A 26,879-nucleotide genomic window follows, 5' to 3' on the forward strand; every position below is an offset into this window, starting at 1 on the left:
GCGAATGGCATCCTTTCGCCACTTTTCCCTCGGCTGATCCAGAGGGCCCATGTGCCAGCATGGTGATATCCGATGCTGGGGACTGGACGAGGAACCTCATTCGCAGTGTGATAGCACAAACCAAGGCTACCGGAGACGACGTGGTAAAAGTAAATTTTTACATAAAATCACACCCTTCGGCTGGTGTGCTCTCGCTTACTTGTTTGTTTCCTCGCGTTCTTGTTGTGACGACTGGTTCGGGAATTGGTCCGTGTTTATCTTCTCTTTTTGAAAACACACTCGCTTCTTCTCGTGACCAGAGTCACCGCAGGCAGTTTGCACGTCTAGTCTGGTCTTCGCGCTCGCCGTTGACGACATTTGGGCCGCACATTATGGGGTTGGTGGACAAGGCGGATCCTGATGCCGTCGTTATTGATACGGCGGAGATGGGACGTCCGGACTTGTTGGAGGTGGCGTGGAGTATGTATAGGGAGTTGGAGGTTGAAGCTGTGTTTGTGCTGAGTAACCAAAAAGTGGTTGACTGGGTTGTTGGGGGGTTGGAAAGGAGGGGTGTTCCTGCTTTTGGACCGATTTGGGATAGTTGATGGATGTGTCTGTGTGCTGCTTCTGTTTGCTTACATATTTAGCTTTTATGTTAGTTGCTTGTATGATACCCAATTTTAGCTTTTGAATATCTTCTTTCGTTAGCATAAACCTCTGAGTGCACTCGAATGATTTGGACGATTTCATTGATACTTTTCCATTGTCTGTGACAAACGCCTCGCAACGAACAGACTGTACACAACATAGCCCCCAGCACGACAAATTTGGTATGGCCGTTTCGAATTGAGACATGGCAAAAGCTGCGAAAGAAGTAGCATGATGATAAGACAAAGCCAACACTACCGTTCCATAAGGAGTGAGGACTAGCGAAAAGAAAGCAGGGAGAGACCGTAACGCCGTCGCTGAAGACCGATAATAAACACAAGGGACTCCCTGCCCAAAGGAGACTCCAGACACCATACACCAACAAGCATCACTTTTGACGGCGTATTCATTCGTTACTGTTTGCTGCGCGAGGCGTTGCAAGTGGGCGACCGGCGAGGATGGCTTCTCGGTCTTGTCGCATGCCCTCAAGAACAGCGACGAGACCACCCTCTCTCATGCGCTCTAGTACCACCTTCATGCCTTCGCGCGCATTCGGCTGGCTACGTTGAGCACGTGTGAGACCAATCTTCTCGATATTGCGCTGCAGAGCCGCGGTACCCCAGCTCCGCAAGAAGCCCACCTTTTGTGGCTGCTCTTCTTCCATGGCGCCCTCCCTCGCAGCCTCACGCTTCTTCTTCCATGTCTCGCCGATGTGGCTGTGCAGTGTGACAGAACTTGTCACGTCTGTGGTCTCGCCCGTGTCCTCGACTCTCGCACCAGGCCCCTTGGCGTTGAAGTTGAGGAAGCCATGTCGCTGTGCTGCGCCTTCCATGCCTTGCCCAACTTTTACGTCATCGGCTAGAGGCGAGGGACGCTGGAACTTCTGTCTCTCCACCACGGACAAGACGCCCGTCCACTCTAAATTGCGCGACTCCGTGTCCATCCAGCCCTCTTTCATATCCACAACTGACTTTTCAAGAATATACGTCTGTGATTCTCCGCCCGCTGAGGCTCCGAGTAGGGATCGAGGTACGAGCTTCAGGACCGCCGAGGGGAGTTTGGAGCGTTTAAGATGCAGGCGAATAGTGGTTAGGCGCTGTGTTTCGGGGTCATAGCTGCGTGCGATGGTGTCGGTCGAGAGCACGTGAGTAGAGTATGGGTTGGGGTAGCGGAGAAAGTAGGCAAGCGACACGGCGGCGAAGGGGTACGAGTACGTTTCGTTGGACGAGTAGAATTTGACCATGTTGGCGTCTTTGTGTCGTCCTCTGGCTGTTTTTGAATTGCAGTTCGTAGAGAGAGAAGTCCAAGTGTGGGAATGTAAATCAGGTAGGTAAGAGGAGCTTTGGGCAGCCTGTAACGCGCGGGGAGTCTATCTGAATTGACAAAGGCGCATGGTTAAGCTGGCTCAATTGTGAATCGACAATTGAACAGCCAAGTGATGGCGGTGGTGTGAGCAAGCGGTGGTGACGACGACGATGCGCAGGCGGAATCGTCTAGACTCTACCCAAGTAGAGCTCTTACCATGATCACGAGTTTTGCCTCGTCACGATCGGAATTGCCCGTGCGAACGCCGATGTGGCTGGTGCCTGGCCAAGTGCGGGGCAAATGAGGCGCAGGCGAGGCGCAGGAACGTCACATCGAAGTGCGGTTAATTAGCTGGGATTATACACGTCTGCCAATGAGTATGAGTCAATGAGCGTATAGGAACACCTTTCCTTTTGTCTCCTTCACCTACGCCTTCAAGACACACGACACGTATCGCCACTATGACGGAGCCAGAACCACCCGCCGTTGCCGCCCTCTCGCTTGACGAAACGGCGGCACAGCCCGTCTCAAAAGCAACAGAGCAAGAGATCAATCCCTGGGACGTGCAAGCGGCAGTCGACGAAGACGGCAATGTCAAGGAATTCGACTATGTCAAAATATCGGAACAGTGGGCCACCAAGCTCATTGATCAGCCTCTGCTGGACCGGTTCGAGCGCGTCACTGGCCACAAGCCGCACCGCTGGTTACGGCGTGGCTTGTTCTTCTCACATCGCGACCTGGAACTGATACTCGACGTGTACGAGCGAGGCGATGACTTTCTTCTGTACACTGGACGTGGTCCGAGTAGCGACGCCATGCATATTGGACACACCATCCCTTTTGAATTCACAAAGTGGCTGCAGGATGTCTTCGACGTGCCACTAGTCATCATGTTGACAGACGACGAAAAGTTTCTCTTCAAGGAAAAGCTAAAGCAAGAGGAAGTCTACGAGTTCTCGCGTCAGAACGCAAAAGACATCATCTCCATTGGCTTTGACGTCAAGAAGACATTCATGTACATTGATTCGGAATTCTTCACATCTGGCTACAACCGGCATTTCAGTCTTAACACTACTGAATTCGAAAAGCTCATCACGAACAACCAGGTTCGTGGTGCTTTTGGTTTCCACGGCTCTACCAACATCGGCAGTAATGCCTTTGCTGCGAAACAGTGTGTTGCTGCATTTGCTTCTTCATACCCCTTCATCTGGGGCGAGGACTACAAGACATACCGTCGTTCCAAGAAGCTCGCGGCTATACCATGTCTTATTCCCTGCGCCATCGACCAGGACCCCTACTTCCGCCTTGTTCGCGAGAACTGCGGCAGGATGGACCTCCCATCACCAAAGCCTGCCCTTATCCACTCCAAGTTCCTCACCGCACTTCAAGGCGCTGGCGGTAAAATGAGCGCATCAAATGCCAATTCTGCCATTTTCATGAGCGACACTCCGAAGCAGATTAAAAACAAGATCAACACCAAAGCATTCTCGGGGGGTCAGGAGACACTCGAGCTACATCGCGAAAAGGGTGGTAACCCGGACATTGACGTTCCCTACCAGTACATTGCCTACTTCGAAGATGACGACGAAAAGCTCAAGAAGCTAGCAGAAGACTACCGCAAGGGTGAGCTCCTGACTGGTGAGATGAAGCGGGAATGCGTAGAGACCATGACGGCCTACACCAAGAGATTCCAGGACGCACGAGCCAACGTCACGGATGAAATATTGGACGAGTTCCTGCGCCCCCGCAAGCTAGAATGGAAGGGTAACCCTAACCCCACCAAACCAAAACTAGAACAGCCCAAAGAGGCAACTGAAGGGGGACCGATGCTAGACGCTGACGGAAAGCCAATGACTAAGAACGCCCAAAAGAAGGCCGCGAAGATGGCGGAGGTTGAGCGGAAGAAGAAGGAGAAGGAAGCCGCCGCCGCCGCCGCCAAGTAGACATCACGGTACAGGACAGTACGCACTACCAATACCATTGCGTCAAGCTCAAGTGTGCTCGATCTTGGACGTTTCGTGCATATGACTGTTTTCCGTTTCTATCTGTGCTTGCCCATGTTACTTCTCAGTGAGTCAGTCGATCAGTCGAGATATCACACCCTTCACACAATAAAACGGGACTACCCCAGGCTGCCATTTCGGCGTCCCAAATTTGATAACCACTCATCACCTGAGCTTGACTAGGAGTTTTGGTCGAACTGCACTGGATTTGCTTGGCAATTAGTTGACGGAACGTCGTATTAACGCAGGGGAGCTATACTAACACCATCTAGACTTCCACGCAGATCTTGCAATGAAAATTCGCAACTATGATGTAACTGGTCCAGATTATTCAGGTGCATCCTCACACATCATGCCGGCTACAACGTGTTTTGATCCGTCACCTTTAGGCACTAAATCGATAGAATGGCAACAATGGAACCCATGTGCAGTCTACAAATCTTTGGTTCCTGATGGCAACTGCCCGCAGCGGTCAACGGTAAGCCAAGCGTCAGACTGCACGCGCATAGTCTAGACTACCAAAACTTTAGCTCTGAGATCACGATGGCTTCAAGTTTTGCCAGACGCACTGTCTGTATGGTCGGCATGAGGCAATATTCAATTGCGTTCCGCAATCATCCAGTCAGGTCGACCATGCAGCTATCCGACACTTCTCATGTGATATGCCTAACCATAAATACAACCCGAGCCTTGGAAACGATCAGTCGCAGATGAATCGATAGGCATACCCTTCTTTCTTATCCCTTTACCTTCCGTCACCCCGCCTTGTAGCCCGCGTTCTATCGAGTCACTAACCCCGCGTTCTCTATATATGTGATGAGTGTGACCACGCCTTCCTGTGTCTGGATATTCCCTTCGTACTTCCCTCGAATTGAATGCACTTGTTAGCATCCGCCTCCACCGCCCTCTGTTACCATGACACCCATCACTCCTAAACCACACGATGACTCCGTCCACGCCAACGATGAAAAGCAACCCCAGCAATCCCACTCAGAAACCATCACCTCAGCCAGCATATCCAAAACAATCTCCTCCACCCTCCCATCAGCATCAAAATGCGACCCTGCAACCCCCATCTTCCCGCGCTCCGCCTCAGTAGCCGAAGCAACAATCAACGCAGAACACTCCATGACGCTCCACCAAGGCATCCGCCAATTCCCCAAAGCCATAGCCTGGTCCGTCGTCATATCCCTGACACTCGTCATGGAAGGCTACTCCACCATCCTCGTCCCCAACCTCTTCGCTATGGACCCCTTCCGCCGCCGATTCGGCGACTTACTGCCAAACGGGTCGTACGAGATCAGCGCGAACTGGCAGACTGCGCTTGTGAACGGCGGGCTGGCGGGCCAGATACTAGGGCTTTTTGTTACGGGGACTGTGGCGGAGAGGATTGGGTACAGGCATACGCTTATGGTGGGGTTGACGGCGATGAATCTCTTCATCTTTGTTACGTTTTTTGCGGGCAGCAAGGGGGTTTTGTTGGCCGGGCAGTGTTTGCTGGGGATGCCGTGGGGTATGTTTCAGTGTGTTTGTACGGTTTATGCGGCGGATGTTTGTCCGGTGGCGCTGAGGGCGTATTTGACGACGTATGTATTCTGGTTTTGGTCTCTTCTGAGGCGCGTGAAAGGGGTTTTTGCTAATAGCTTTTTAGGTGGGTGAACGCATGTTGGGTTCTTGGTCAACTGATCGCTTCCATTGTCATGCGCGGTATGATATCGGATATGACAGAGTGGTCCTACCGCATCCCGTTTGGTCTCCAGTGGATCTTTCCCTTGCCCATCCTTGTGGCCGTCTGCTTCGCTCCAGAGTCGCCCTGGTGGTTCATTCGCCAAAACCGCTTCGCCGACGCAAAGGCTTCGCTACACCGGCTACGCACTAAACCCAAGTCCGTTTCTGACGTCGAGTTCGACTTGGTTCTGGTGGGCACGATGGAAGGCATGATTGAGACCAACGACCGCGAACAGCGGATGCAGACAGGCACGAGCTACAAAGACTGTTTCAAAGGTGTTGATAGACGCCGAACAGAAATCACGTGTATGGTATGGATCATCCAGATATTATGCGGTAGCACATTCATGGGTTTCTCAACCTACTTCTGTAAGTCCCCTTACTGCATCTCCCCTCCTACACACTAACACCCACCACAGACGAACAAGCCGGCATCGCCTCCTCCCACGCCTTCACCCTCTCCCTCGCGCAATTTGCCCTCGGCCTCATCGGCGTCATCATCTCGTGGGCACTAATGTCGCACTTCGGACGACGAACACTCTACCTCTCCGGTCAAACCCTCACATGTCTCTTCGTCCTGCTCATCGGCATTCTAGCCTGTATCCCACAACCCCGCACAAACACGACCAGCACATTCACCCCCCTCAACTGGTCCATCGCCGCCCTCCTCCTCGCCTTCACTCTCACCTACGACGCCACCCTCGGCCCCATCTGCTACGCCCTCGTCTCCGAGATGCCCAGCACGCGGCTCCGCAGCAAGACGATTGTGCTAGCGCGGAATTGCTATAATGTGGGTGGTATCGTGACGAATGTTATTACGCCGCGCATGCTGAATCCGACGGCTTGGGGATGGGGGGCTAAGACGGGGTTCTTTTGGGCGGGGACGAGTGTGCTGGGGTTGGGGTGGAGCTTTTGGAGGCTGCCGGAGCCGAAGGGGAGGACGTTTGGGGAGTTGGATGAGCTGTTTGAGAGGGGGGTTGCTGCGAGGGAGTTTGGCGGGTGGGCGGCGGGGGATAAGAGTTCTGTTGAGGGGGAGGGGGGTGTGAAGGAGGGGTTTAGATGGGTTGGTGGGTGGGTGATGGATTGGTGGAGGGGGTTGTGAAGGAGATTTTGTAGGATTATGGGTGTATAGTGTTTTGTTTCGTTTAGTTTGCAGAAGTTAAATCTCGCGGTGTGTAGGTTTGTGTACCTTGAGTCTTACTCCCTTGTTGTGAACTCCATAGCGCCGAGGGTCCCTTGTCCAGTTTTATTTCTTTTCCTTTTTTTCTTTCTTCTTCTGTTAATATCTTAAAGATAATACTCCTCTTCCGAATCCCACGCCCTCCTCCCATCCCATCCCATCCCAGCCAAGCCTACCCCAATAACCCCCACGGAAACCCACCACCACCACCGCCGCCACCCTCGCGCACCCTCCTCATGCTCCACCCCCTCCGCTAACCTCCCATGCTCCTCCTCCTGCTCAACCCTCAACCTCTCCATCTCCGCATGTACCTCCCTACGCCACTCACTCACTCGAACATGTGTCGCCAGACTCTCCTCAACGCTCTTTTCAAACTCGCGTATAAGAGCCTCTGGCTTTTGCCGATGAGGATGCTGGGCAGTTTGCATGTTGTTTTGGGGGGAAGCTAGGGCCCAGATGTCGTCGTCTGACGATGAGAGGGAGGGGGAGAGGGAGAAGGGGGGGGGAAAGGGAAGGGGGAGGGGGAGTGGGAGTGGATTTGGAGGGCGTAGGGGTGGGTGTTGGAGCAAAGAATATGGCAAGATACTATCTCGTCATCGTCGCCGTCGTCGTTTGGGCAGGGGGTGGTGGTGGAAGAGCAGGAAAGATGACAAGATTCCATCGAGTCTTTGGAGTCTGAGTCTTCTAAAAGAATAGTTTCAGACTCGCTTTCTTCTTCATCTTCCTCATCTTCCTCGTCTTCGGAATCAGAATAAGAAAAATCGGAAGAGAGCCACTCTTCCTCGTCGTCGGTAGCGTAATCAGTATCTGGTGCGACGGCTGTGTTTTTTCTTTGATGATGACGTGCGAGTAGCACCGCATACCAGGGTCGCCGCTGTAGGTCTGCGGTGTTCATTTCTCTGAGGAGGCCTTGGGTTTGGGAGGGGTGGTTGTGTGTTGGTGTAGATGTGGGTTCTGTCATGGTTTGGTTGTGTTGGAGTGCGGGTTGTGTGTGGGAATAGATTTGTCTTGTGGCTGCGGTTTGTGTGAGCGGATGTGAGATGGGGAAGCTTTTCGTGTTTTATATATGGGAAGAAAGGGATATTGCATGGTAGTGGTGTTGTCGCAACCATGGTTTGTGGAGTGGGTTCCACTAAAATGAAGTCGTTGCGACTGGTGAAGAAATTCGCTAAAGAGAATAATAGTATTCCGTACCTTGGTTGCAAAGACACTTATGAAAGTTCTAAGCGATACTTTATTTTCCATGGAACGGGAAGACTACTTTCTTGATTACAGTGGCTGAGATGCGATCGACAGATCTACTTGTGACGGTTATGAGGAGAAGCAGATCACGTGTTGGTGGTCTGGTGCTGTTTCCTCACTTTATTGAGCACCTCTTACTTCAGCTGGATCATAGATACGTCATGTAAACAGACCCTGCTGCTGCCTTCGTAAAAAGGCGAGCAGACACAACACTACAACAAACACAATATACTCTGATTACTGCCTCGCGCGGTTACACTTTGATTGACTGCATACACTGCGACACTACTCCACCACCGTACCATAGCCAAATCCTCGAACACCATTACTAACCCACACATGCTCGCCAACTTGCACAGTGTCAATACTAACAGGCTCTTCCATACAATACCCGCTGCCCAACGCCCACCTACGACTTGTGCCCCTTTGCCCCCCAGCCCCAACCTTTGCGCTTCTCGTGGAATGGCCCCAGCGACCGGCAAACGGCTTTCTAAGCTCTCCTTCGTCGGCACCGTCATCCTTTAACGTCTTGCTCGTGAACTCGCCAGAGGGGACGCCAACTGGCGGGGTAACCCAACGGCCACCGCGGAAGAGGTAGAGGGACGTTAGAGTGCCTTCTGTGAGCTCGTTGACTTCGTTGTAGAGCATTACTTCCCGGTAGGCTGGACCAGCAGAGTTCTCAGGTAAGGCACGTTCACGGCTTTGATCATACATTTCTCGTTTGGTAGTCTTTAGGAGGGTGAAGGGTGATGATGGTGTGGGCGCGGTGTCTAGCTTGATCTTCCATTCTGGTGGCGGGGGAGGTGTAGATGTTGCTGCTGGAAGGGAGTCGTCGGCGCCGAGGGTTAGAGCACCACCTGTTAGCGGAGAAGGCTTGAAGGTGTTTGCGGGATGTTTTTCTGGGATGGATGCTGGTGGGTCCAGAGATGGAGGGTAAAGGGTGGACAGGGGAACAGCAGGGACAGCGGTGAACTCGACGGTAAGATTGGCGTCTTTATCGTACAGCAGTCGAAGCTGAAATATTTCAGTCAAGTCATGGTACATCGGACGGTACATACCTCATACCTTCATCGCTTCGTCTTTTCCAGACTTTTGTATATGAGCCTGAGTCCGCTTCAGTAGTTCGGCGTGTAGTGCCTCGCCATCTTGAAGCTTCTTCTCGACCTCAAAAAAGTCAAAGTGCTGCGCTGCTTCTACCATTCGATCTCTGTGATAGGCAAGCATGTAGAAGGGTGACGGGGAGACCAAGTTCAGAATCTGACGTGAGTTTTCCTCTGATGTAGGTAGCAAGGGATCATATCGCAATGAAGTGAAGAGCTGGAATTCATTTTCGGAAGCCATTGAGGTTCAAGATGATATCACGTGGCCAGGGTAGGAAGTAGGTGAATGATGGTGGTGTGGGCCGCCAAACGGGTCTTGGTCGGCAACGGCACGGTTGATGACGTCCCCCGACGCTCGAGCCCACAGCTCGCTCACGTCGTTGCACCAAGCTTGCCCTAGCCAAATTTCTGCGATCAAGGCCCCAACAACAACACACCACCGCCAACCGCCATTGAGCAGTAAAATAGCCCACTCGCTATATTCACTTATAATACTTACTGCTGATTACACCCAACATGGCGCCCGCAAATGCACCCGTGCCCCAGGGCCCTGGTCCGTTTCCCGTTCAGATTCCTGCCGACACAAGTAACTCGCTATGGGACCGGTTGTCGAATTGGGCGGCGGAGAACAAGGGGGTGGTATACACCATTGCCGGCATAACACTAGTTGTTGGTGCCGGTGGCGCAGTCTACTACTTCTCAAACGACTCAAGAGATGGCGGTGCCGACACATCAGCCACCAAGCGCAAGAGGCAACGCGAGCGCAAGCGTGCGAAAGAGCGGGCTGAAAAGGACACTGGGGCTGAAAAGAAAGCAGAAGGTATGTGACATGGACATGACATGTGACATGGACTGCGACAATAAAGACGTGGGGACTGACGACTGAACAGAGCCCAACAAGCCAGTAGCTGATGCCCCACAAGAGTCGCTCCCAGAAGTAGACGAAGAAACAGTTGGCTCATTATCAGACGAGGTACGATAAGGACGGACCACGACATAACCAACGACTAACTCGTGCAGCAACGTAAAGACTATGCCGCCAAACTAAAGGCGGCAGGCAACAAGGCATACGGCTCCAAGGACTACGAGCGCGCAATTGACCTCTATGGAAAGGCCATTCTCTGCAAAAAAGATCCCGTCTTCTACTCGAACCGCGCCGCATGCTATAACGCCATGTCAGAGTGGGACAAGGTCATCGAAGACACAACGGCCGCCATCAACCTCGACAACGAATACGTAAAGGCGCTGAACCGACGAGCCAACGCATACGAACAGGTCGAGCGCAACAGCGAGGCTCTCCTCGACTACACTGCGAGCTGCATCATCGATGGCTTCCGCAACGAGAGCAGCGCACAGAGCGTTGAGCGCCTGCTGAAAAAGGTGGCCGACGCAAAAGGCAAGGCCATTCTCGCCTCCAAGGAGAAAAAGCTGCCCAGCCCAACGTTTGTCACAAACTACCTCCAGAGCTTCCGTCCCAAGCCAACACCAGAGGGCCTTGAAGACGATGCCGAGCTTGACGAGGAGAGCGGAAAGGGTCAGCTTCGCAAGGGGCTAAAGGCCATGGCTACCAAGACGGGCCATGGATACACTGAAGCCGCCGCAGCCTTTGACCGCGCAGTAGAACTAGGAGACCTCGGCGAGCACGAGGCCTTTGCCTACAACATGCGTGGAACTTTCAGCTACCTCAAGGGCGACAACGAAGACGCCCTAAAGGACATGGACAAGAGCATCGAGCTCCAGCCCACACTAACACAGAGCTTCATCAAGCGCGCCAGCATGCACTTGGAGCTTGCCAACCCAGAAGCTGCCGAAGCCGACTTTGCCGCTGCCCTGGAGCAGAACTCGACGGATCCCGACATCTTCTACCACCGCGCGCAACTCCACTTCATAAAGTCCGAGTTTGGCGAGGCGGCCAAGGACTACCAAAAGTCTATCGATCTGGACAAGGATTTCATCTTCTCACACATCCAACTCGGCGTCACACAATACAAAATGGGTAGCATCGCCTCCTCCATGGCCACCTTCCGGCGCTGCATGAAGAACTTCTCCCAAGTCCCAGACGTATACAACTACTACGGCGAACTCCTCCTCGACCAGCAAAAGTACCAAGAAGCCATTGAGAAATTCGACACAGCCGTGGAAATGGAAAAGACGAGCAAGCCGCTCGGCATGAACGTGCTGCCCCTCATCAATAAAGCCCTCGCCCTCTTCCAATGGAAAAACGACTTCGACGAGGCGGAGAAGCTCTGCGAAAAAGCCCTCATCATCGACCCAGAGTGCGACATCGCCGTCGCTACCATGGCCCAGCTGCTCTTGCAGCAGGGTAAAGTCACTGAGGCGCTCAAGTACTTTGAACGTGCGGCTGAGCTGTCGAGGACGGAAGGCGAGATTGTTAATGCGCTGAGCTATGCTGAGGCGACTAGGACACAACTTGAGGTATGTTTCCACTGGAATCGTAAATATGATGACGAAAGGAGAAGCTAACATGAATGTTTAGGTACAAGAAAAATACCCAAAGCTTGCTTCAAGACTAGGTGCCATGGGCGCGGCTGGCGGTGGCTTTGGTGCCGGTATGCGGTAGGACCGGACCGCCGTTGTTACCGTCCTCTCGTCTCTGCTGGTCAGCTTATTTGAGTTTGAGTAATAAAATCGTCTGGGCTGAGGAAGAAAATTCATCTCCGCTTTTTTATTCAAATTGCACCCTTTTGATCATCTTTTTTTTGGCGAATGTCTAGGTTCTTGTAAAACGAATTCCCCTCCTCCTCTCCTCTCTGGCCTGCGCCTCGCATACTCACTCTTTCTCTATCGATGCTTGTGTGCGTGGTACTGTGCAGTGCAGTGGTCAGAGTGTCATCATCGCCGTTATCATTTTCGTTGTTCGTAGGTAAGGATTTTAGGGATGATATTCGGGTAGGTCAACAAAAGGGTTGAGGCTGGGTGGGGTTTGGAGGGAAGTTGGAAGAGGTGGGGGGGGGGCAGTATAGTTCAGCATAGTCATGTATATCTAGGTATAAGAACCATGAATGAAGAGAAAGCCAAGCCGGGAGAGAAGCAAAATTGTTCTGATACTCATAATCACATCGTCGTCGTTGTGGTTGTTGTCATCTTAGGCTTTGGCTCTCTCTCTATACAGCGTCTATACAGCCCAGTCCAGTCCAGTCCATTCCAGTTCAGTTCAATCCAGTTCATTCCGCCCAGCCCGCTACAGACATACCCGTCTAAAAAAAGAACCCCTTCCTCTCCCTCCCTCACCCATCCATACCCCACAATGTTTTCCCTCGACTACATCCCTCTTACTCTCACTCCCCACTCAACTGCAAAATCAACGTACTAGCCACATCCAAAAACGGAAATGGACTAGTAACAATCTTCTCGCCCTCCTGACGTCCGACACCCACAAGTTCAGTGCGCTCTCTCAAAATGCCCGTATCACCTTCTCTCAATTTATTCGCCAGATCAGGGGGGAGGGGTTCGTTTTCTGCTAGTCTGCGCCAGACGCCCTGTTCGTCGTCCCAGCCGTCCTGGTGATGCTGGTGAGGTTGCGAGCTAGACAGGGAAGAAGACGAGGCTTTGATTTCGCGGACGAGGTTCGAGACGAGGCGTTCGTAGCCGGCGCATTTGAAGTCTACGACGAAGAAGTCGCGGTCGATGCTGTAGAGTTGGATCGACATGTAGATGAAGACTGCTTCGTCCGAATGGAGGTGTTGGTGATGGTCTTCGGTGGCGGCGCGCTCTGCTGATGTCATGCCGTCGACGGCATGGGCGCTGGATGTGCTGGCGTTTGTGGAGCTGCGGCGGCGGAGACCAGAGGGGTCGTTTGCGAGGTCGACGCGTGACGAGTGGGTGGAGGATGGGTGGGCGACGCCGGGGGGGAACATGCCTTCTTTGCGGAAGCGGGCGTTTATGACCCATGGGTCTTCGGGGACGTGGTAGCCCCAGTCGTTGGTGTGGTTGTAGTGTCTCTTCTGCCGGCCTCTTGTCTCTTGCTCGTATGCGCTGTTGTTGCGTACGGTAAGCGGCTCTCGGCGTGGCGAGTTGGCGCGCGCACCTTGACCTTCATGCGATGAGTGAGACGATATCGAGTCTTGTGACTGACTCCGCGACTTTGGTGATCCAGGCGCCTTGGATGTACTTGGACTGCGGGATCCGCTTCTTCCACCCGCTCGGCGTATCTTGGGTATCTCCCAGTCAGCACCCATGGCTTTCAGTGCCTTGAAGATGGCCAGCATGGCCTCTGCAGGCTGATTCCTTGAACGAATACCAAATTGCCACTTGGTCGCTCGCGGTTTCTTAGCGGGTAGGCTTGTCATTGGTTCAGGTTTTGACCTTCCGGCTTCAGGTAGAGTGCGGAAGTTAGGCTTCAGCCTACGAGCTGAGATTTGCCGTTGCTCTTCCGTCTGTTCTGGAGTCGGTGGGAGACCATCTGTATCCTGGACTCTGCTCAGCGGCCGTGGGTGACCTTTCATGTACGCTTTATGGTATTCGGTAAGACTGCTAGGCAAGATAGCCACTGTGCTAACGGGACTGCGCACCATTGCGAGCTGGCTACTAGCATTTGAGCCTTGACGCGCCCTTTCATGCTCCTTGGTCGAGGGGGGGATGAACTGGGGACGGGAAGCAGCGTTCAACGATTGTGGTCTGAACTTGTCCATGTGACTCTCGTGGGTGGGAGGCGACTGGTGATTCCATACCGGTACGCCGTTGTCGTTGGTCAGTAATGCTACACAGGATTAGCAAGGCATGGTGTGAGTGATAGTATTGACTTACGGTTATCCCGCATCATCTCATTCTCGCGCACAATCAAGTAGGCGTCCTTGATTGCGCTCGGCTCGTCACGTGCCAAGGCGTCTTGGACGTCATGCTTTGCGTAGCCCATTGTTTTTCCGAGCTTGGAGACGACATTTTCGTGCAAGGCCTGGACACGAGGGGCATCGGCGGTTGGGGCTAGAGCCTTGGGATCGATTGCTTTGTTAGGGTCGGCTCCACTATCGAAGAAGTCTTGAACAGGTGGCTCCAGGTATGGGGGTAGGTCTGTGGTGAACCATGGATCTTGTCGGAGTTCGGGGATGGTGATGCGGTGGACGGGGTTGACCATGAGCATTTTCTTAATCAGGGACGTGGCACCCGGTGACAGATAGCTCGGTGTGCTGTATTGTCCAGCTGCAATCTTCTTAAAAAGTGTAGGGATATACTCGTCGTCAAAAGGTAGTCGACCAACCAACAGCACGTAGAGAATGACACCGCAACTCCAAACGTCGACTTCGGGGCCGGCATACAGCTTTCCAGATATGACTTCGGGCGCAGCGTAGTTTGGGCTGCCGCAGCTCGTCTTGAGGAAATTGCCATCTGTCATAATGTTGCTCAGGCCAAAGTCTGCGATTTTGACGTTGCTGTCGTGGTCGAGCAGCAGGTTCTCGGGCTTCAAGTCTCGGTGGACAATCTTGTGTCTGTGGCAGTATTCGACGGCGCATACGATTTGCTGGAAGAACTTTCTAGCCTGGGCCTCTTGCAGCTTCCCGTGGTTGACAATGTAGTCGAACAACTCGCCGCCAGCGTACTCCAGGACCATGATGATTTCCGTGGGCGTGGTTATGACGGTGTATCTGCAGAGGTCAGCATGAATATTCGCAGAAGTGGGTGGCTTGGTTACAGCTTGATAATGTGCGGATGCCGCAGCAGTTGCAGATACTGGATCTCGCGCTCTATCCTGCCCGCCATGTCTCGCGTCACCAGTCTCTTGCGGTTGATGATCTTGAGGGCGACCTTTTGGCCGCTGACCTGGTGCGTGGCCAGCTTGACCTTGCCAAAGGAGCCCTCTCCAAGCGTACGAACTATCGTGTACTGTCCCAGCCGCTGATTCGCCTTGGAGTCCTTGCTCTTGCTTTCCTGCACGGCTGTGCCGAGAGCGGCAGGCGTCGCAAGGGCGGCATCTTGTGTCTTTGTAGTGCTGGCGCCCCCAGCTCCGCGCCGCTGAGCAGGCATGGAGATGGAGAGCTCCTCGAGATCTTCATTGTCGATTGCGGCCGACATGGTTGCGCGTAGATTGGCGGTTTCGCGGATTCGCGCTCCCAAGCAGGTGAGCTGGTCTGGTTAGCGGTTAGTGGTTAGTGGTTAGCGGTTTGCGGGGAGCTACCTAGAGGTAAGGGACAGGACTGTTAGCATTAGCAGCTTGCCAACCCAGGGCTGGACCAATGCGCTATTTGCCCATTGTCGACTTTCCTAGTCGTATCAAGAGACATGGAAATGATGACTTACGTCACTACTGCCCGCTCCTTATGTCTACTTACAGCGGGGCGCCAAATCCGTGGTCCTGGCCTGCGTCGACGTGCCGCCTTAATGCCCCGCTACCACCGGTCAGGCCAACATGGACAAAAACAACAACAACGTGAGAAGGGATTGATTGAATAGGAAAAGGTATTCTTGAAGGAGGCTGTATGACGCTTGACAAGTGTTGTTTGCTGCTACTACTCCAACTACCATATCGCGCGCCGGCAGCTGTAGTGGGGCACACTGCCTAATAAGACACGGAGCGCAGAGTAAATTTCATCCAGCTGCTCTCGGAAAACTTTCACATGCAAAGAGATGAACATATCAAGATCCGATAGACTAACTCTGAGATCAGCGTCACCCATAGCAGTGGCAGCTTGCATCCTGCAGCCCGCCATCGGCCCGCCATGTTGGTGACTTGCATACTACATGCACCACCAAGCCCACCGCTTCCTCGTAACTCGTAATCCCCTGCCGCCATGGCGATTCCACAAGCCCATCCCAAATGCCTGACTTGAATTCAAATGCCATCTCACATCATCTGTTACCGCATGCTAGGGCCCGCTGCATCCTTTCATCGGAAGCAGAACATACGGCCAAGCCCCCGCTGCTGCACCTCGCGCCGCGCTGCCCCATCGACGTAGACAGCCTCGCCCTCGCTGGTCGAACTGGCGCTGCTGACCTGTTTCGCCTTGTCGCCTCCAAAAACTCTCAGTAAAACGACCATGCTACCTGCACTGAGGATACTACCACACAGGATGCCAATCATGACAAAGTTGCTTTTGCGGTATTTGTGAGGTCCGGCCTTGGCATCTTCAGGCCATCCCGAGTACAGCGCATAAGTCGTCAGAATGCTTCCTAGATTTCCAAGTCCAGACACGAGTGCGGCGGCTGCTGCTACGCCGACTTCTCCATGTCGGGGCTGGAAAATCTCGTTGGACCACGCCATGCAAATGGGTACTGTCGGTCCAAGCCCGAAACCAATCAGCAGAATTCCCCCATACCGTGACCAGTTCTTTGCAAATGTTGCAATCAAAAGACCGGCAATTTGAACTACGACGGCCGCGCTGAAGAAGGCAGGTCGATGATGGTGGAATCGATCCGAAATTGGCGTGACGAGTAGAATAGCGATGAGGTCCATCTAACACGTTAGAATGTTGGGGTATACGGTAATCCCATGTTCAACTTACAATCCAAATGGGCGCAGACAGCAAACTCAACTGAATACCCGTTAGATCCGGGTTGATGCCCCGAATAATGACCGTCGCATACGCCTGCGTGCCGTTTCCCACGCCCACCACCCCAAAGTACATGACGACAAGTGGGTAAATCCTCCAGTCAATGACCACGTGCCAGAGGTCCTTCATAGTCCACAACTTGCGACTGTAAACACGCGTCAAGTCCTCGTAATGGATACGTGCGTCTTCGCCCTCCAAAGCTGGTCTACCCTCTGGTAGCCACTTCATCCATCCGCTTCGCTGACGAACTTGGCCTGGAGGTAGGGGCCGGTCGGGAAGCCACCAGAGAAGCGATATACCAACGATAAAACCGACAATGCCGTACAAGAGAAACATCCATTGGAACCCGACCAATCCACCCAGACCGTCCATCTTCTGAAAGCCTGCAGAAACCAAACCCACAACTGCCGCTGACATTTGCGAGGCCGTGAAGTAGCGTCCAATGCGTTTGCCAGTGCGAGAGGGAGGGTAGAACAGAGTTAGATAATACGACATGCCAGGCCACATGCCCGCAATGACAATACCAAGCAGTAACCGCAGCAGACTAAAGGCATTCGTTAGTTTTAAGGATACGTCAGATATATAGAAGAGAACACACGTACTAGAGGTTCCAATCCGCATTCATAGCAGTCAAGCACATGCCAATAATGCCCACACACGTGACAATCCGACTCATCCACGCATGCGGGCTCACCCTCGACATGATGAGATTAGACGGCAGATCAAAAATCACATAGCAGACGTAGAACAGCGCCAGACCCGTCGACACCTGCTTGGGTGTGATGTCAAGCACAGAACCTAGATCGTGGCCTTCTGCCAGATTCATAGTTTGCGCGAGACCGATGTTGGAGCGTATGGCTGAGCATATGAAGTACAAGACCCAGAAGGCTGGAAGGATACGCCGGTCAAGTTTGCTGCAAAAGCATGGTTAGATGAATATATACAGGGGAATACAAGTAAAAACTTACGCATATACCCTCTCAATCCTATCAATATCAATACCCTCATTCCCTACTTCAACATCCCTCTGTACACCCATTTGCTTCGCCGAACTCGGCCCCGCAGACACAGGTGCAGCACTCTTTCCAACATCATCATCATCGGAACCCATGTTGGCAAACGAAAACAGGCGCGAAAAAAGGGCAAGGGTGGAGTAAGAAGAAGAAATGTTCACATCCAACGATTATCTGCACAACCACACAGTTCCCTAAGCCGAAGAAACCTACCTGCACCGTTCGGCACACCCTCCCAACACGGCGTCCCGTCGCGCCCATTCGTGGGATAGTGGGCGAACTTTTTTTTCGCTGCATAGCTACCTAGACTACCGTAGTGGGGGGTTCATTGAGCCGCTAGTCAACGGGTGTCGATCTCGATTGCTTGTGGTCCGAGCAGCTGCACAACATTTGCGTGCCGGCCGTCATCGCAATCGTCGCTATCGCTACCATGAACAACGCAACATCGGACAAATTATGCCATTGCCATAAGGCCGGCGCGGGAATTATGCAAAAGGCGCGGGGATCGAGGCTAAGCTTAAAAAAACAACGATGTTAGGATTATTGACAGCAGACAGGGCTCGGACGGTTGCCGGAGGAAACAAAGCGTCATAGTTAGTAATACAACCTAAGCTTCAGCTCTTTCCACTTCCTACACTACCTATCAGCCCGTGCGAGAGAGAGAGAAAAAAGAGTAAACAAAGACAAGAAAACTGACCATAGGCCGAAATTCATCCAAACCATGTGTCCCGTTCTATACCAAATACTCGCAAACACCTTGGTGCGCTCAGCGCGCCGCGTCGCTCCGCCCCAAGCACGAACGCTGCGTCTGCGCGGTTCGAGAAGTGTTTCCACGTTACCTGAGAACCCACACATTGTAACGTCTGCCCCCTCCCAAAATACACCCCAATCCATAACTAACAGCTCGAAAAAAGTACGTCCACATAGACCCATACGACCCTTCCAAACGTCTCCTCACTCTCCTCCCTTCCAACCCACCAACCCCCCAACTCGCCCTCGGCACATGCACCGCCCTCCCACCCACACCCCAAAACTTCACCCAAAACCCTTCTTTCCTACCCATCCTCTCCTCCGTCTTCGCTCAACACGCTACTTCGGATCCCTACGTGCAGTCGCAAGCAGCCGTGTACGCCGCCCCGGGCGGTTCGTCGTTTGCCCCGGAAAGCGGCAGTGACGACGGCGCAGGCGGCGCCATGCACCAGGGTGGCAGCGGGGGCGCCGGCCACGGCGGCTGGATCCACGTGAGCGATTTGAGGAATCCGCCTGATTACGGGCGGATTGCGTGGCCAGAGGATATCTTTGGGAGTGTGGAGGTGGATGGGAATGGGCGGTTTGTGGATGGTGGCGCGGGTGGGTGGCAGGATAGTGGGACTTATCGGGTTGTTACGAGGGAGGGGATACTGGGGCTGACGGAGTTTATGAGAGGGAAGGTTGTGGAGAGGTTGGTTGAGATGGAGAGGGAGATTGGTGGGGGGAAGGAGTGATGGAGGTTTTATATAAAAGGGTTATGGTATGAAAGAGGGGGGCTTTATGAGTATGCGGGGAGTGACGACTTAGGATACCCAGGTGGCAGTTACGTTGTTTGGTCTAGCATAGCATGAATGAAGCGAATTGAGCGAGTAAGCACGAATTTGAATAACTGATCTGTGATTTTGTGTCGTAGCAAACATGGCCACGGCACAGGTCTATGGGGGTATCAAAACTACCTACTTCATCCCTCGACTCACTCCCCCCTCACCGCATCTTCAATCCACCACCCACGCCTAACTAAGCTCCCCCGCCTCCAACCTCTCCAAAAAACACCTCCCAAACCTCTCACACTGCCCAAACGCAACCCTAAACCCCTCATCCCCCCCATAATAAGGATCATCAATCTCCTCCCCACGCTCACTCCTCTTGCCCACCGCCTTCCTCCTCCGCCCCCCAAACTCACCAAACAACATGACCTTGCCCACACCTTCCTCGCTGCCCCCCAACCTCCTAACCTCTTCTCTCCGCAACGCCTCCACATCAGCGAGATTCTCGTCGTCCATGCACAGGATGTAGTCGAAGTCGCCAAAGTCGGTGCGGGGCGAGAATTTCCGTGCCGAGTGCTTGTAGGTGGTTATGTTGGCGGCGCGGAGGGTGGACATGGTACGTGAGTCGGGGGAGGAGCCGACGTGGTAGGCGCCGGTGCCGCAGGAGTCGATGGTGGTGATTAGGGGGTGTGATGGGGATGTGAGGGATTGGAATACTCCTTCGGCCATTGTGGAGCGACCTGGTTGGTGTGTTAGGATTGTGTTTGGGCGTGTGAAAGTGGGGACGTACATATGTTGCCGAGGCAGACGAAGAGGACGGAGACGGGTTTGGGGGATTTCGTGGAGTCGGCCATTATGTGTGGATTACGGGATGTGTGTATAGTGATGTAGGAAGAAATTGTGTTTGGCTCTGGTATAGATGTGGGGAAAGATGTTTCTCTTGGCATAGTCCATATCGATCAAGTCGCGAGCCTCGTCATGCAGGCAGTGATCGGAGCCAGCATCGTGTCAGGCTGGTGTGTAGAAACGTTCCCGAACTTCCGTCCATGCACTACCCAGTGCGAAACTGGTCTGGTGTACGATATCAGTGCCATCTAGTACGTAGACAGCGAGGGCAGATCCCTCTTAAAATAAGCACGCTGCGTAAGTGCATGCGGCTGTGAAGTGTGGCGGGCGCCTCTAGTCAGCAGTTTCACGGCTGCGACTCCCTTGGCACTTGAATCTTGTCTGAGGCTGAACAAGTCGAAATACAAAGTACAACAACAATCCAACAAGTTATCCCCGTGCTACACTTTCACCGTGTGCACATTGTTGCCGTCGGCCTTTTTCGTTGCTTTTAGTACACCCGGTTACATCATCGTCCCGCGCGTTGCTGGGTAAACAACGTGCACCCTGGCACCAGATCGGAACCGCCAAAACCTATCTGAAACCGAGGGAATACCAGTCGCTTTTTCCTGCCAGGTCGTCTACTGTATCACTATATCACTACAGAATCAACAACAGTCTCGTCTTGTGTATCTTTTTCTGGGCCTCTCCTTGTACTTTTGTGTCTGGCCTGTTGATTCGGCTGCCGCACTGTCGCGCCTTGATTGAAGCGCATCAGCAGCACAGGGACCCGGACCGCAACCATGTCTTACAACCGACTAGGTGAGTAGCAATCTGCCGTGTTAGTCAAGTTAAATCATTCACTACCTGCAAGCCTTTCTGCCTCTGCTTCTGCCTCTGCCTCTCTGCGCACCTGCCTGAGACTCGACTTTTACATAGCCACCAAGCGAGTCACACTGACGGTACTGACGGTATTACCTTAGGCCAACCGGCAAACGACGACCCGTACGAGATGGACCCTCGACGACCAGCTGGGCGCACGCCCTCACCTGGACAGCCTCTGCGCGGCTACCAACTCGAAGATCGATATGCCTCGCCGGGGCCTTCGCACTCGGGCATCTTGGAGATCCCCATGGGACCCAACCCAGCTGCTGCTTCCGGCGACCGTTTGCCGTTGCAACCCAGTGTATGTCTTTTTTTTTGCTTTTTGGGAGTGCGTCCATGGGCGACAGCGCGAGTGTAGAGGAAACAAGGCTGTCAGGCTAACATGCGCCAATGACAGTACTCGGTAGAAAACATACCATATGCCGCTGGCAACTATCACGACGACTACGACCCACGACCGCAACGACATGATGGCGATTACTCGCTTGACCCTCAAGCACATCACGATGCATACTACAACCAGCCCTATGACCCTACACCGCATGATGAGAGCCCCGGCGCATACGGCACACAGCCCACGCACTACTGGCAGGATGAGGATATGGACAAGCCCATGATGCACGGCGACAACGCCTATGGTCCGGATCCCCACGACATGGAGGATCCCGAAAACCCATTCCACGACGTGCCTGCGCCCACAATCATGCCTGCCCCGATCAAGCGATGGAAGACGGTGAAGGAGGTGCAGCTGTTCAAGGGCAACTTGGTTCTAGACTGCCCCATCCCTCCACGATTGCTCAACCAAGTTCCGCATGCACAGCCCCCGGAGCGTGACGAGTTCACACACATGCGCTACTCAGCCGCTACGTGTGATCCTGCAGACTTCGATGCGGAGCGCTTCACCCTGCGCCAGAAGCTGTTTGCCAAGCCTCGCCATACCGAGCTCTTCATTGTCATCACCATGTACAACGAAGAGGACGAGCTGTTCGCCCGAACCATGATCGGCGTAATCAAGAACATCGAGTACATGAACTCGCGTACAAACAGTAAGACGTGGGGCAAGGACGCGTGGAAGAAGATCGTAGTCTGCGTCGTAAGCGATGGCCGTGCCAAGATCAACCCGCGCACTCGCGCCGTGCTAGCTGCACTCGGGGTTTACCAGGACGGCATCGCCAAGCAGCAAGTCAACGGCAAGGATGTGACTGCCCATATTTACGAGTACACCACCCAGATGACGCTGGACATCAAAAAGGGTGTCGTCGGCGTCAAAAAGGGAAACACCCCGGTGCAGATGCTGTTTTGTCTAAAGGAAAAGAACCAGAAGAAGATCAACTCGCACAGATGGTTCTTCCAGGCATTCGGTACCGTCTTAGATCCGAATGTGTGTGTGCTTATTGATGCTGGTACCAAGCCTGGCAAGGACTCCGTCTACCAGCTGTGGAAGGCGTTCGATCTCGAGCCCATGTGCGCAGGTGCTTGTGGTGAGATCAAGGCCATGTTGGTGCACGGAAAGAAGCTTCTGAACCCGCTGGTAGCCACTCAGAACTTTGAGTACAAGATGAGCAACATTCTGGATAAACCGCTAGAGTCTGCTTTTGGTTTCATTTCTGTCCTTCCCGGTGCCTTCTCTGCCTACAGATATGTTGCACTCCAAAACGACAAGACTGGCCAAGGGCCGTTGGAGAAGTACTTTGCTGGTGAGAAGATGCACGGCGCCAACGCTGGCATTTTCACAGCCAACATGTACCTGGCTGAAGATCGTATTCTCTGCTTCGAGCTCGTCTCCAAACGAAACTGCCATTGGATTCTGCAGTACGTCAAGTCTGCTACGGGAGAAACCGATGTACCGACGACCATGGCCGAGTTCATCAGTCAGCGTCGTCGCTGGTTGAACGGATCTTTCTTTGCTGCTGTCTACGCCCTGGCTCACTCTTTCGACATTTTTCGAAGTGATCACTCTTTCTTGCGCAAAACCATGTTCCTTGTCGAGTTTGTCTACCAAACCATTAGCATGATCTTCGCCTGGTTCGCTCTCGGTAACTTCTTCCTGGTCTTCCGCATTCTCACGGCTTCACTCCAAAACGAACTCGGCACCGTCGGCAAAGTGCTCTTCATCATCTTCGAATGGCTCTACATCGCCGTCTTAATAACGTGTTTTATCCTCTCACTCGGTAACCGGCCCCAAGGTTCAAACAAGTGGTACATGTCGATGGTGTACTTTTGGTGCATCATCATGACCTACCTCATGTTCGCCTCAGTCTTCATCACCGTGCGCTCGGTGCAAGGGCAAATAGCCGCCAACAACGGGTTCAACGTCGGCGACCTCTTCAAGGACAAGATCTTCGCCACGCTCGTCATCTCGCTGCTCTCAACTTACGTCATGTGGCTCATCGTGTCCATCATCTTCCTCGACCCCTGGCACATGTTCACATCCTTCTTCCAGTACCTCCTCATGACACCCACATACATCAACATCCTCAACGTCTACGCCTTCTGCAACACACACGACATCACGTGGGGCACCAAGGGCGATGACAAGGCCGAGAAACTCCCAATCGTCATCACGAAAGCAGATGGTAAAGCGGACATCCAGGCGCCGACCGATGACGCCGATCTCAACACGCAGTATGAAACCGAGTTACGCGTGTTTAGTGAGAAGTGGAAGGAGGAGAAGAAGATTCCATCGCCCAGTGAGAAGCAAGAGGATTATTACAAGGGATTTCGATCGGGCGTTGTTCTGTTTTGGATGTTTTGTAATTTGGGACTGTCGGCGCTGGTGCTGCAGTCTGGCGGGCTCGAGTTGACGGTTAGTACGCCGGATGAGGCGCAGAAGAAGAGGAATGATGCGGCGACTATTTATCTCGCCGTGGTGCTGTATAGTGTGGCGGGGTTGGCGGCGTTTAGGTTTATTGGGGCCATGTGGTTTTTGGTTGTGCGGATGGTGAGTTATATCCTTTCTCTGAGTGTGAGAATACTTTTTGGGAGGCGTGGTACTAACGAATTTGCAGTTCAGAGGTGTTTGATAATGGAGATGTTGGGCTTGCATGGTTGGAAAAAGACGGTTTTCAGATCGTCGTCGTTTTGTTTGTTTGCTTGTTCGAATGGAGTTTGGGCGAAGGGTTAGGTCATCATCATCGCATGTGGGCAAGTATAGGTGTGCCTTATGGCGCTTCTTTTAGTTTTTTTTGTGTGTCGTGGGATGTTCCATGACCTGATTGATGATACCAGAAGTTATGAAGATACGTATGCATTTTTCGTTGTAGTAAATGTCTTTTTTTTTTGAGTTGTTTGAATGGTTGAGTGGTGGGTGGAGTGGTGTTTCTGTCCACTTGTCTTGTGTAGGGGTATTCCTGTCGTCGTCCTCGTCTCACCGCATGGGTTTAGACATGCTGTATCTGTCATGTTTCTTCACTTGGTATGTTCGGCATGTCTTGTTATGCTGTCTATGCTTTCCTCATGCGACAGCACGCACTGTAAACATCAAGACGCTCTCTCATCTGCCAGCTCTTCACAGCGTGTTCTATCTCATCTCTTGCCATCTTCTGTCTTACCTTTGTCCTTCTGCTGAGTTTAAGCATGCTGTATTTGTCACGTTACTTCACTCATCATGCTCGACACGTCTTGTTATGCTGCCTATGCTTTCCTCATGCGACCGCACGTAGTGTAAACAGCAAGACGCTCGCTTATCTGCAAGCTCCCCATAGCCGATTTTCCACAGCATGTTCTAGAGCAAGGCGGCTTCACCTTTACTTTCGGTGGCGTCAGTGTCGCTGCAGTACGCTTCAGCACGGGCCCCGCCTCCACTATATATTCAGGGCAACAGCGAACAGCACAAAACTTCTGCGAGCAACACCACTTTTTCCTCGCTTCAAGTTACCTCTGCAACTGGAAATCCGACTGCGCACGTGGTCAATCAGAGCTAATTCATCTACGACAGGCTGCAATCATGAGCTGGGACACTCCCGTTGGTGGTAAGTTTTTTGCTGCGATGATGACTGGGCTATGCTGACAGCAAAAAGGCGCCGACTCTTGGGGCGGTGCTGATACCGGCGCTGCTGCTGATACTGGCGACGCCTGGGGCGGCGGAGGAGATGCTGGTGCAGACACTGGCGGTGATGCTGGCGATGACAGCTGCCGAATGTAGGTGACAACGTCTCTGACTACATTGGCCATCGTGCTAACACTCATGATAGCTGCAAGCAAACCGGTCACTTTGCTCGCGACTGCCCTGACAAGCCCGAGGGCGGCGATGGCGGTCTGACTGGCGAGTGTTACAACTGCGGACAAGTCGGTCACAACAAGGCAGACTGTCCCAACGAACGTGTTGAGCGTGCCTTCGAGGGTACCTGTAAGCTCTGTGATCAGGAAGGTCACCGTGCCGTCGACTGCAAGTCTCGTCGCAAGGTCGATTGGTCTGGTGTTCCCGAGTTGGATGCTGAAACTGCTTGGACCGCTCTCATCAATGCCGCCAAGGACGTAGACCTCGATGCTTTCCGTATCTGTCTGAGGGCTTACGCTCGCGCTATCATGGACGATTTCGATCTTCCCGCCATCGAAAAGGCTATTCGCGATGATGGCTTGGGCGTCTTCCTGATTGCCCAGAAGCAGGAGATCGCGCCCCAGATGACCATCATCGATTTCATCGGTAACCCGGACCGCGAGTACGTTCTCTCCTTCCAGACAGCCGCAAAGCCTCGTCGTAAGAAGCTGGCAGTAGGCTGGCCTGAGAGCGTCGAACAGAACCTTGAGCGTCTTGCATCGTGTGGATTCGTCGAGGACTGTGGTGTTCCACTTTGCGGCAACTGCAACGAGCTGGGTCATGTTCGAAAGGTCAGTGGCCCTTGTACTATTCTCCAACTTACATACACTAACTCATGAACAGCACTGCAAGCAGGAGCAGGCTGCACGCGAAAACCCTCAGCCTGAGACTCAGTGTGTCTATTGCCAGGAAATCGGTCACCGTGCTCGCGATTGTCCCAAGGAGCGTGTCAACCGCTTCGCCTGCAAGAACTGCAAGCAGGAGGGCCACAACGCCAAAGAATGCCCTGAGCCCCGCTCCGCTGAGGGTGTCGAGTGCCGCAAGTGCAATGAGACCGGTCACTTCTCCAAGGACGTAGGTGGACAATCCGGCATGTCTGAATGAACCTTGCTAACAACCACAGTGCCCCAACGTCGCTGCTCGTACTTGTCGCAACTGCGGATCCGCCGATCACATTGCCAAGGAGTGCGACCAGCCTCGCAACCCCGATACCGTTACCTGCCGCAACTGCGAAGAGGTGGGTCACTTTTCCAAGGACTGTCCCAAGCCTAGGGACTACTCCAAGGTCAAGTGCTCAAACTGCCAAGAGATGGGCCACACTCATGTTGTAAGTTTGAATCCGTCCTGATACTTCAGAGTAGCTTGAGCTAACATGATACAGCGTTGCAAGGCTCCCAAAGCCGAGGAGGGTGGCGATGCATCTGCCGGTGCCTGGGGCGCAGACTCTGGTGGCGGCGGCGGCGATGCTGTTGCTGCTACTGGTGGCGAGGCTTCCTGGGGCGACGGCGGCGGCGGCGGAGGTGGAGAAGGTTGGTAGACAACTCCCACACAAATTGTTTCGCATGTCGAGATTAACTTCTCATTGACAGAAAAGCGAATTACATGGAGGAGTTGACGGAGGAAAGCCTCATGAGTTTACGATAGCTTGACTGCTTCGGTTGTCTAGACATTTACACAACTACGGTTGATGAAGATGAGCTTAATGCATGGATCCTTCATGTCCTTTCTACACTTTGTCTGTGCAATTATCAAATCATTGAACTGATCAAATTTTGGTGATGACTCACTTCGCTGACCATGTTACATCATACCCTCACCTTTCTTTCAAGAACACATTCCTGACTTCCTCCATCCACAGCACCACTTCCCCGCAATTCCAATACCGAGACTTTGCTCTGCAAACTCTTCGA

The 26,879-nt window shown here is 53.1% G+C and overlaps 12 protein-coding genes across 12 annotated transcripts; 7 read left to right on the top strand and 5 right to left on the bottom strand.

Moving 5' to 3' along the window:
- Positions 1–371: 371 nt before the first annotated feature.
- PtrM4_058400 (uncharacterized protein) lies at positions 372–584 on the top strand (the record flags this gene model as incomplete). The annotated part of the gene is made up of 1 exon (XM_001932628.2): positions 372–584. The coding sequence occupies one exon, from the start codon at positions 372–374 to the stop codon at positions 582–584; it is 213 nt and encodes a 70-aa protein (XP_001932663.2).
- A 449-nt stretch (positions 585–1,033) lies between these two features.
- Positions 1,034–1,870, bottom strand: PtrM4_058410 (PRELI domain containing protein; the record flags this gene model as incomplete). The annotated part of the gene is made up of 1 exon (XM_001932629.2): positions 1,034–1,870. One exon carries the CDS (start codon positions 1,868–1,870, stop codon positions 1,034–1,036), a length of 837 nt encoding a protein of 278 aa, XP_001932664.1.
- Positions 1,871–2,393: 523 nt separating this feature from the next.
- Positions 2,394–4,449, top strand: PtrM4_058420 (TrpS, Tryptophanyl-tRNA synthetase; the record flags this gene model as incomplete). Its single annotated transcript, XM_066105407.1, has 3 exons — positions 2,394–3,824; positions 3,876–4,002; positions 4,208–4,449. 3 exons carry the CDS (start codon positions 2,394–2,396, stop codon positions 4,447–4,449), a joined length of 1,800 nt encoding a protein of 599 aa, XP_065964034.1.
- Positions 4,450–4,850: 401 nt separating this feature from the next.
- On the top strand, positions 4,851–6,779 carry PtrM4_058430 (uncharacterized protein; the record flags this gene model as incomplete). Its single annotated transcript, XM_001932631.2, has 4 exons — positions 4,851–5,521; positions 5,587–6,032; positions 6,083–6,453; positions 6,768–6,779. 4 exons carry the CDS (start codon positions 4,851–4,853, stop codon positions 6,777–6,779), a joined length of 1,500 nt encoding a protein of 499 aa, XP_001932666.2.
- A 1,591-nt stretch (positions 6,780–8,370) lies between these two features.
- PtrM4_058440 (Aminotran-4 domain containing protein) lies at positions 8,371–9,426 on the bottom strand (the record flags this gene model as incomplete). The annotated part of the gene is made up of 2 exons (XM_001932633.2): positions 8,371–9,099; positions 9,151–9,426. The coding sequence occupies 2 exons, from the start codon at positions 9,424–9,426 to the stop codon at positions 8,371–8,373; spliced, it is 1,005 nt and encodes a 334-aa protein (XP_001932668.2).
- Positions 9,427–9,701: 275 nt separating this feature from the next.
- On the top strand, positions 9,702–10,158 carry PtrM4_058450 (uncharacterized protein; the record flags this gene model as incomplete). The annotated part of the gene is made up of 2 exons (XM_066105408.1): positions 9,702–9,954; positions 10,076–10,158. Coding segments are annotated over 2 exons (336 nt in total), but the record flags the coding sequence as incomplete, so codon positions are not given.
- Positions 10,159–10,358: 200 nt separating this feature from the next.
- Positions 10,359–11,766, top strand: PtrM4_058460 (NrfG, TPR repeat protein; the record flags this gene model as incomplete). The annotated part of the gene is made up of 2 exons (XM_001932634.2): positions 10,359–11,621; positions 11,683–11,766. The coding sequence occupies 2 exons, from the start codon at positions 10,359–10,361 to the stop codon at positions 11,764–11,766; spliced, it is 1,347 nt and encodes a 448-aa protein (XP_001932669.2).
- Positions 11,767–12,467: 701 nt separating this feature from the next.
- PtrM4_058470 (SPS1, Serine-threonine protein kinase) lies at positions 12,468–15,215 on the bottom strand (the record flags this gene model as incomplete). The annotated part of the gene is made up of 4 exons (XM_001932635.2): positions 12,468–12,475; positions 12,517–13,905; positions 13,953–14,788; positions 14,836–15,215. 4 exons carry the CDS (start codon positions 15,213–15,215, stop codon positions 12,468–12,470), a joined length of 2,613 nt encoding a protein of 870 aa, XP_001932670.2.
- Positions 15,216–16,026: 811 nt separating this feature from the next.
- Positions 16,027–17,801, bottom strand: PtrM4_058480 (UhpC, Sugar phosphate permease; the record flags this gene model as incomplete). Its single annotated transcript, XM_066105409.1, has 4 exons — positions 16,027–16,593; positions 16,643–17,234; positions 17,293–17,604; positions 17,659–17,801. The coding sequence occupies 4 exons, from the start codon at positions 17,799–17,801 to the stop codon at positions 16,027–16,029; spliced, it is 1,614 nt and encodes a 537-aa protein (XP_065964036.1).
- A 533-nt stretch (positions 17,802–18,334) lies between these two features.
- On the bottom strand, positions 18,335–20,074 carry PtrM4_058490 (Wzb, Protein-tyrosine-phosphatase; the record flags this gene model as incomplete). Its single annotated transcript, XM_001932637.2, has 3 exons — positions 18,335–18,339; positions 19,637–19,960; positions 20,011–20,074. The coding sequence occupies 3 exons, from the start codon at positions 20,072–20,074 to the stop codon at positions 18,335–18,337; spliced, it is 393 nt and encodes a 130-aa protein (XP_001932672.2).
- A 774-nt stretch (positions 20,075–20,848) lies between these two features.
- On the top strand, positions 20,849–23,953 carry PtrM4_058500 (chitin synthase I; the record flags this gene model as incomplete). The annotated part of the gene is made up of 4 exons (XM_001932638.2): positions 20,849–20,867; positions 21,029–21,231; positions 21,328–23,871; positions 23,939–23,953. 4 exons carry the CDS (start codon positions 20,849–20,851, stop codon positions 23,951–23,953), a joined length of 2,781 nt encoding a protein of 926 aa, XP_001932673.1.
- A 923-nt stretch (positions 23,954–24,876) lies between these two features.
- Positions 24,877–26,584, top strand: PtrM4_058510 (AIR1, Arginine methyltransferase-interacting protein, contains RING Zn-finger; the record flags this gene model as incomplete). Its single annotated transcript, XM_001932639.2, has 7 exons — positions 24,877–24,901; positions 24,950–25,070; positions 25,124–25,760; positions 25,813–26,043; positions 26,093–26,296; positions 26,351–26,396; positions 26,559–26,584. The coding sequence occupies 7 exons, from the start codon at positions 24,877–24,879 to the stop codon at positions 26,582–26,584; spliced, it is 1,290 nt and encodes a 429-aa protein (XP_001932674.2).
- Between the last annotated feature and the right edge of the window lie 295 nt (positions 26,585–26,879).

This window comes from Pyrenophora tritici-repentis, chromosome 2 (assembly GCF_003171515.1).
Source record: "Pyrenophora tritici-repentis strain M4 chromosome 2, whole genome shotgun sequence".
NCBI lineage: Eukaryota > Fungi > Ascomycota > Dothideomycetes > Pleosporales > Pleosporaceae > Pyrenophora > Pyrenophora tritici-repentis.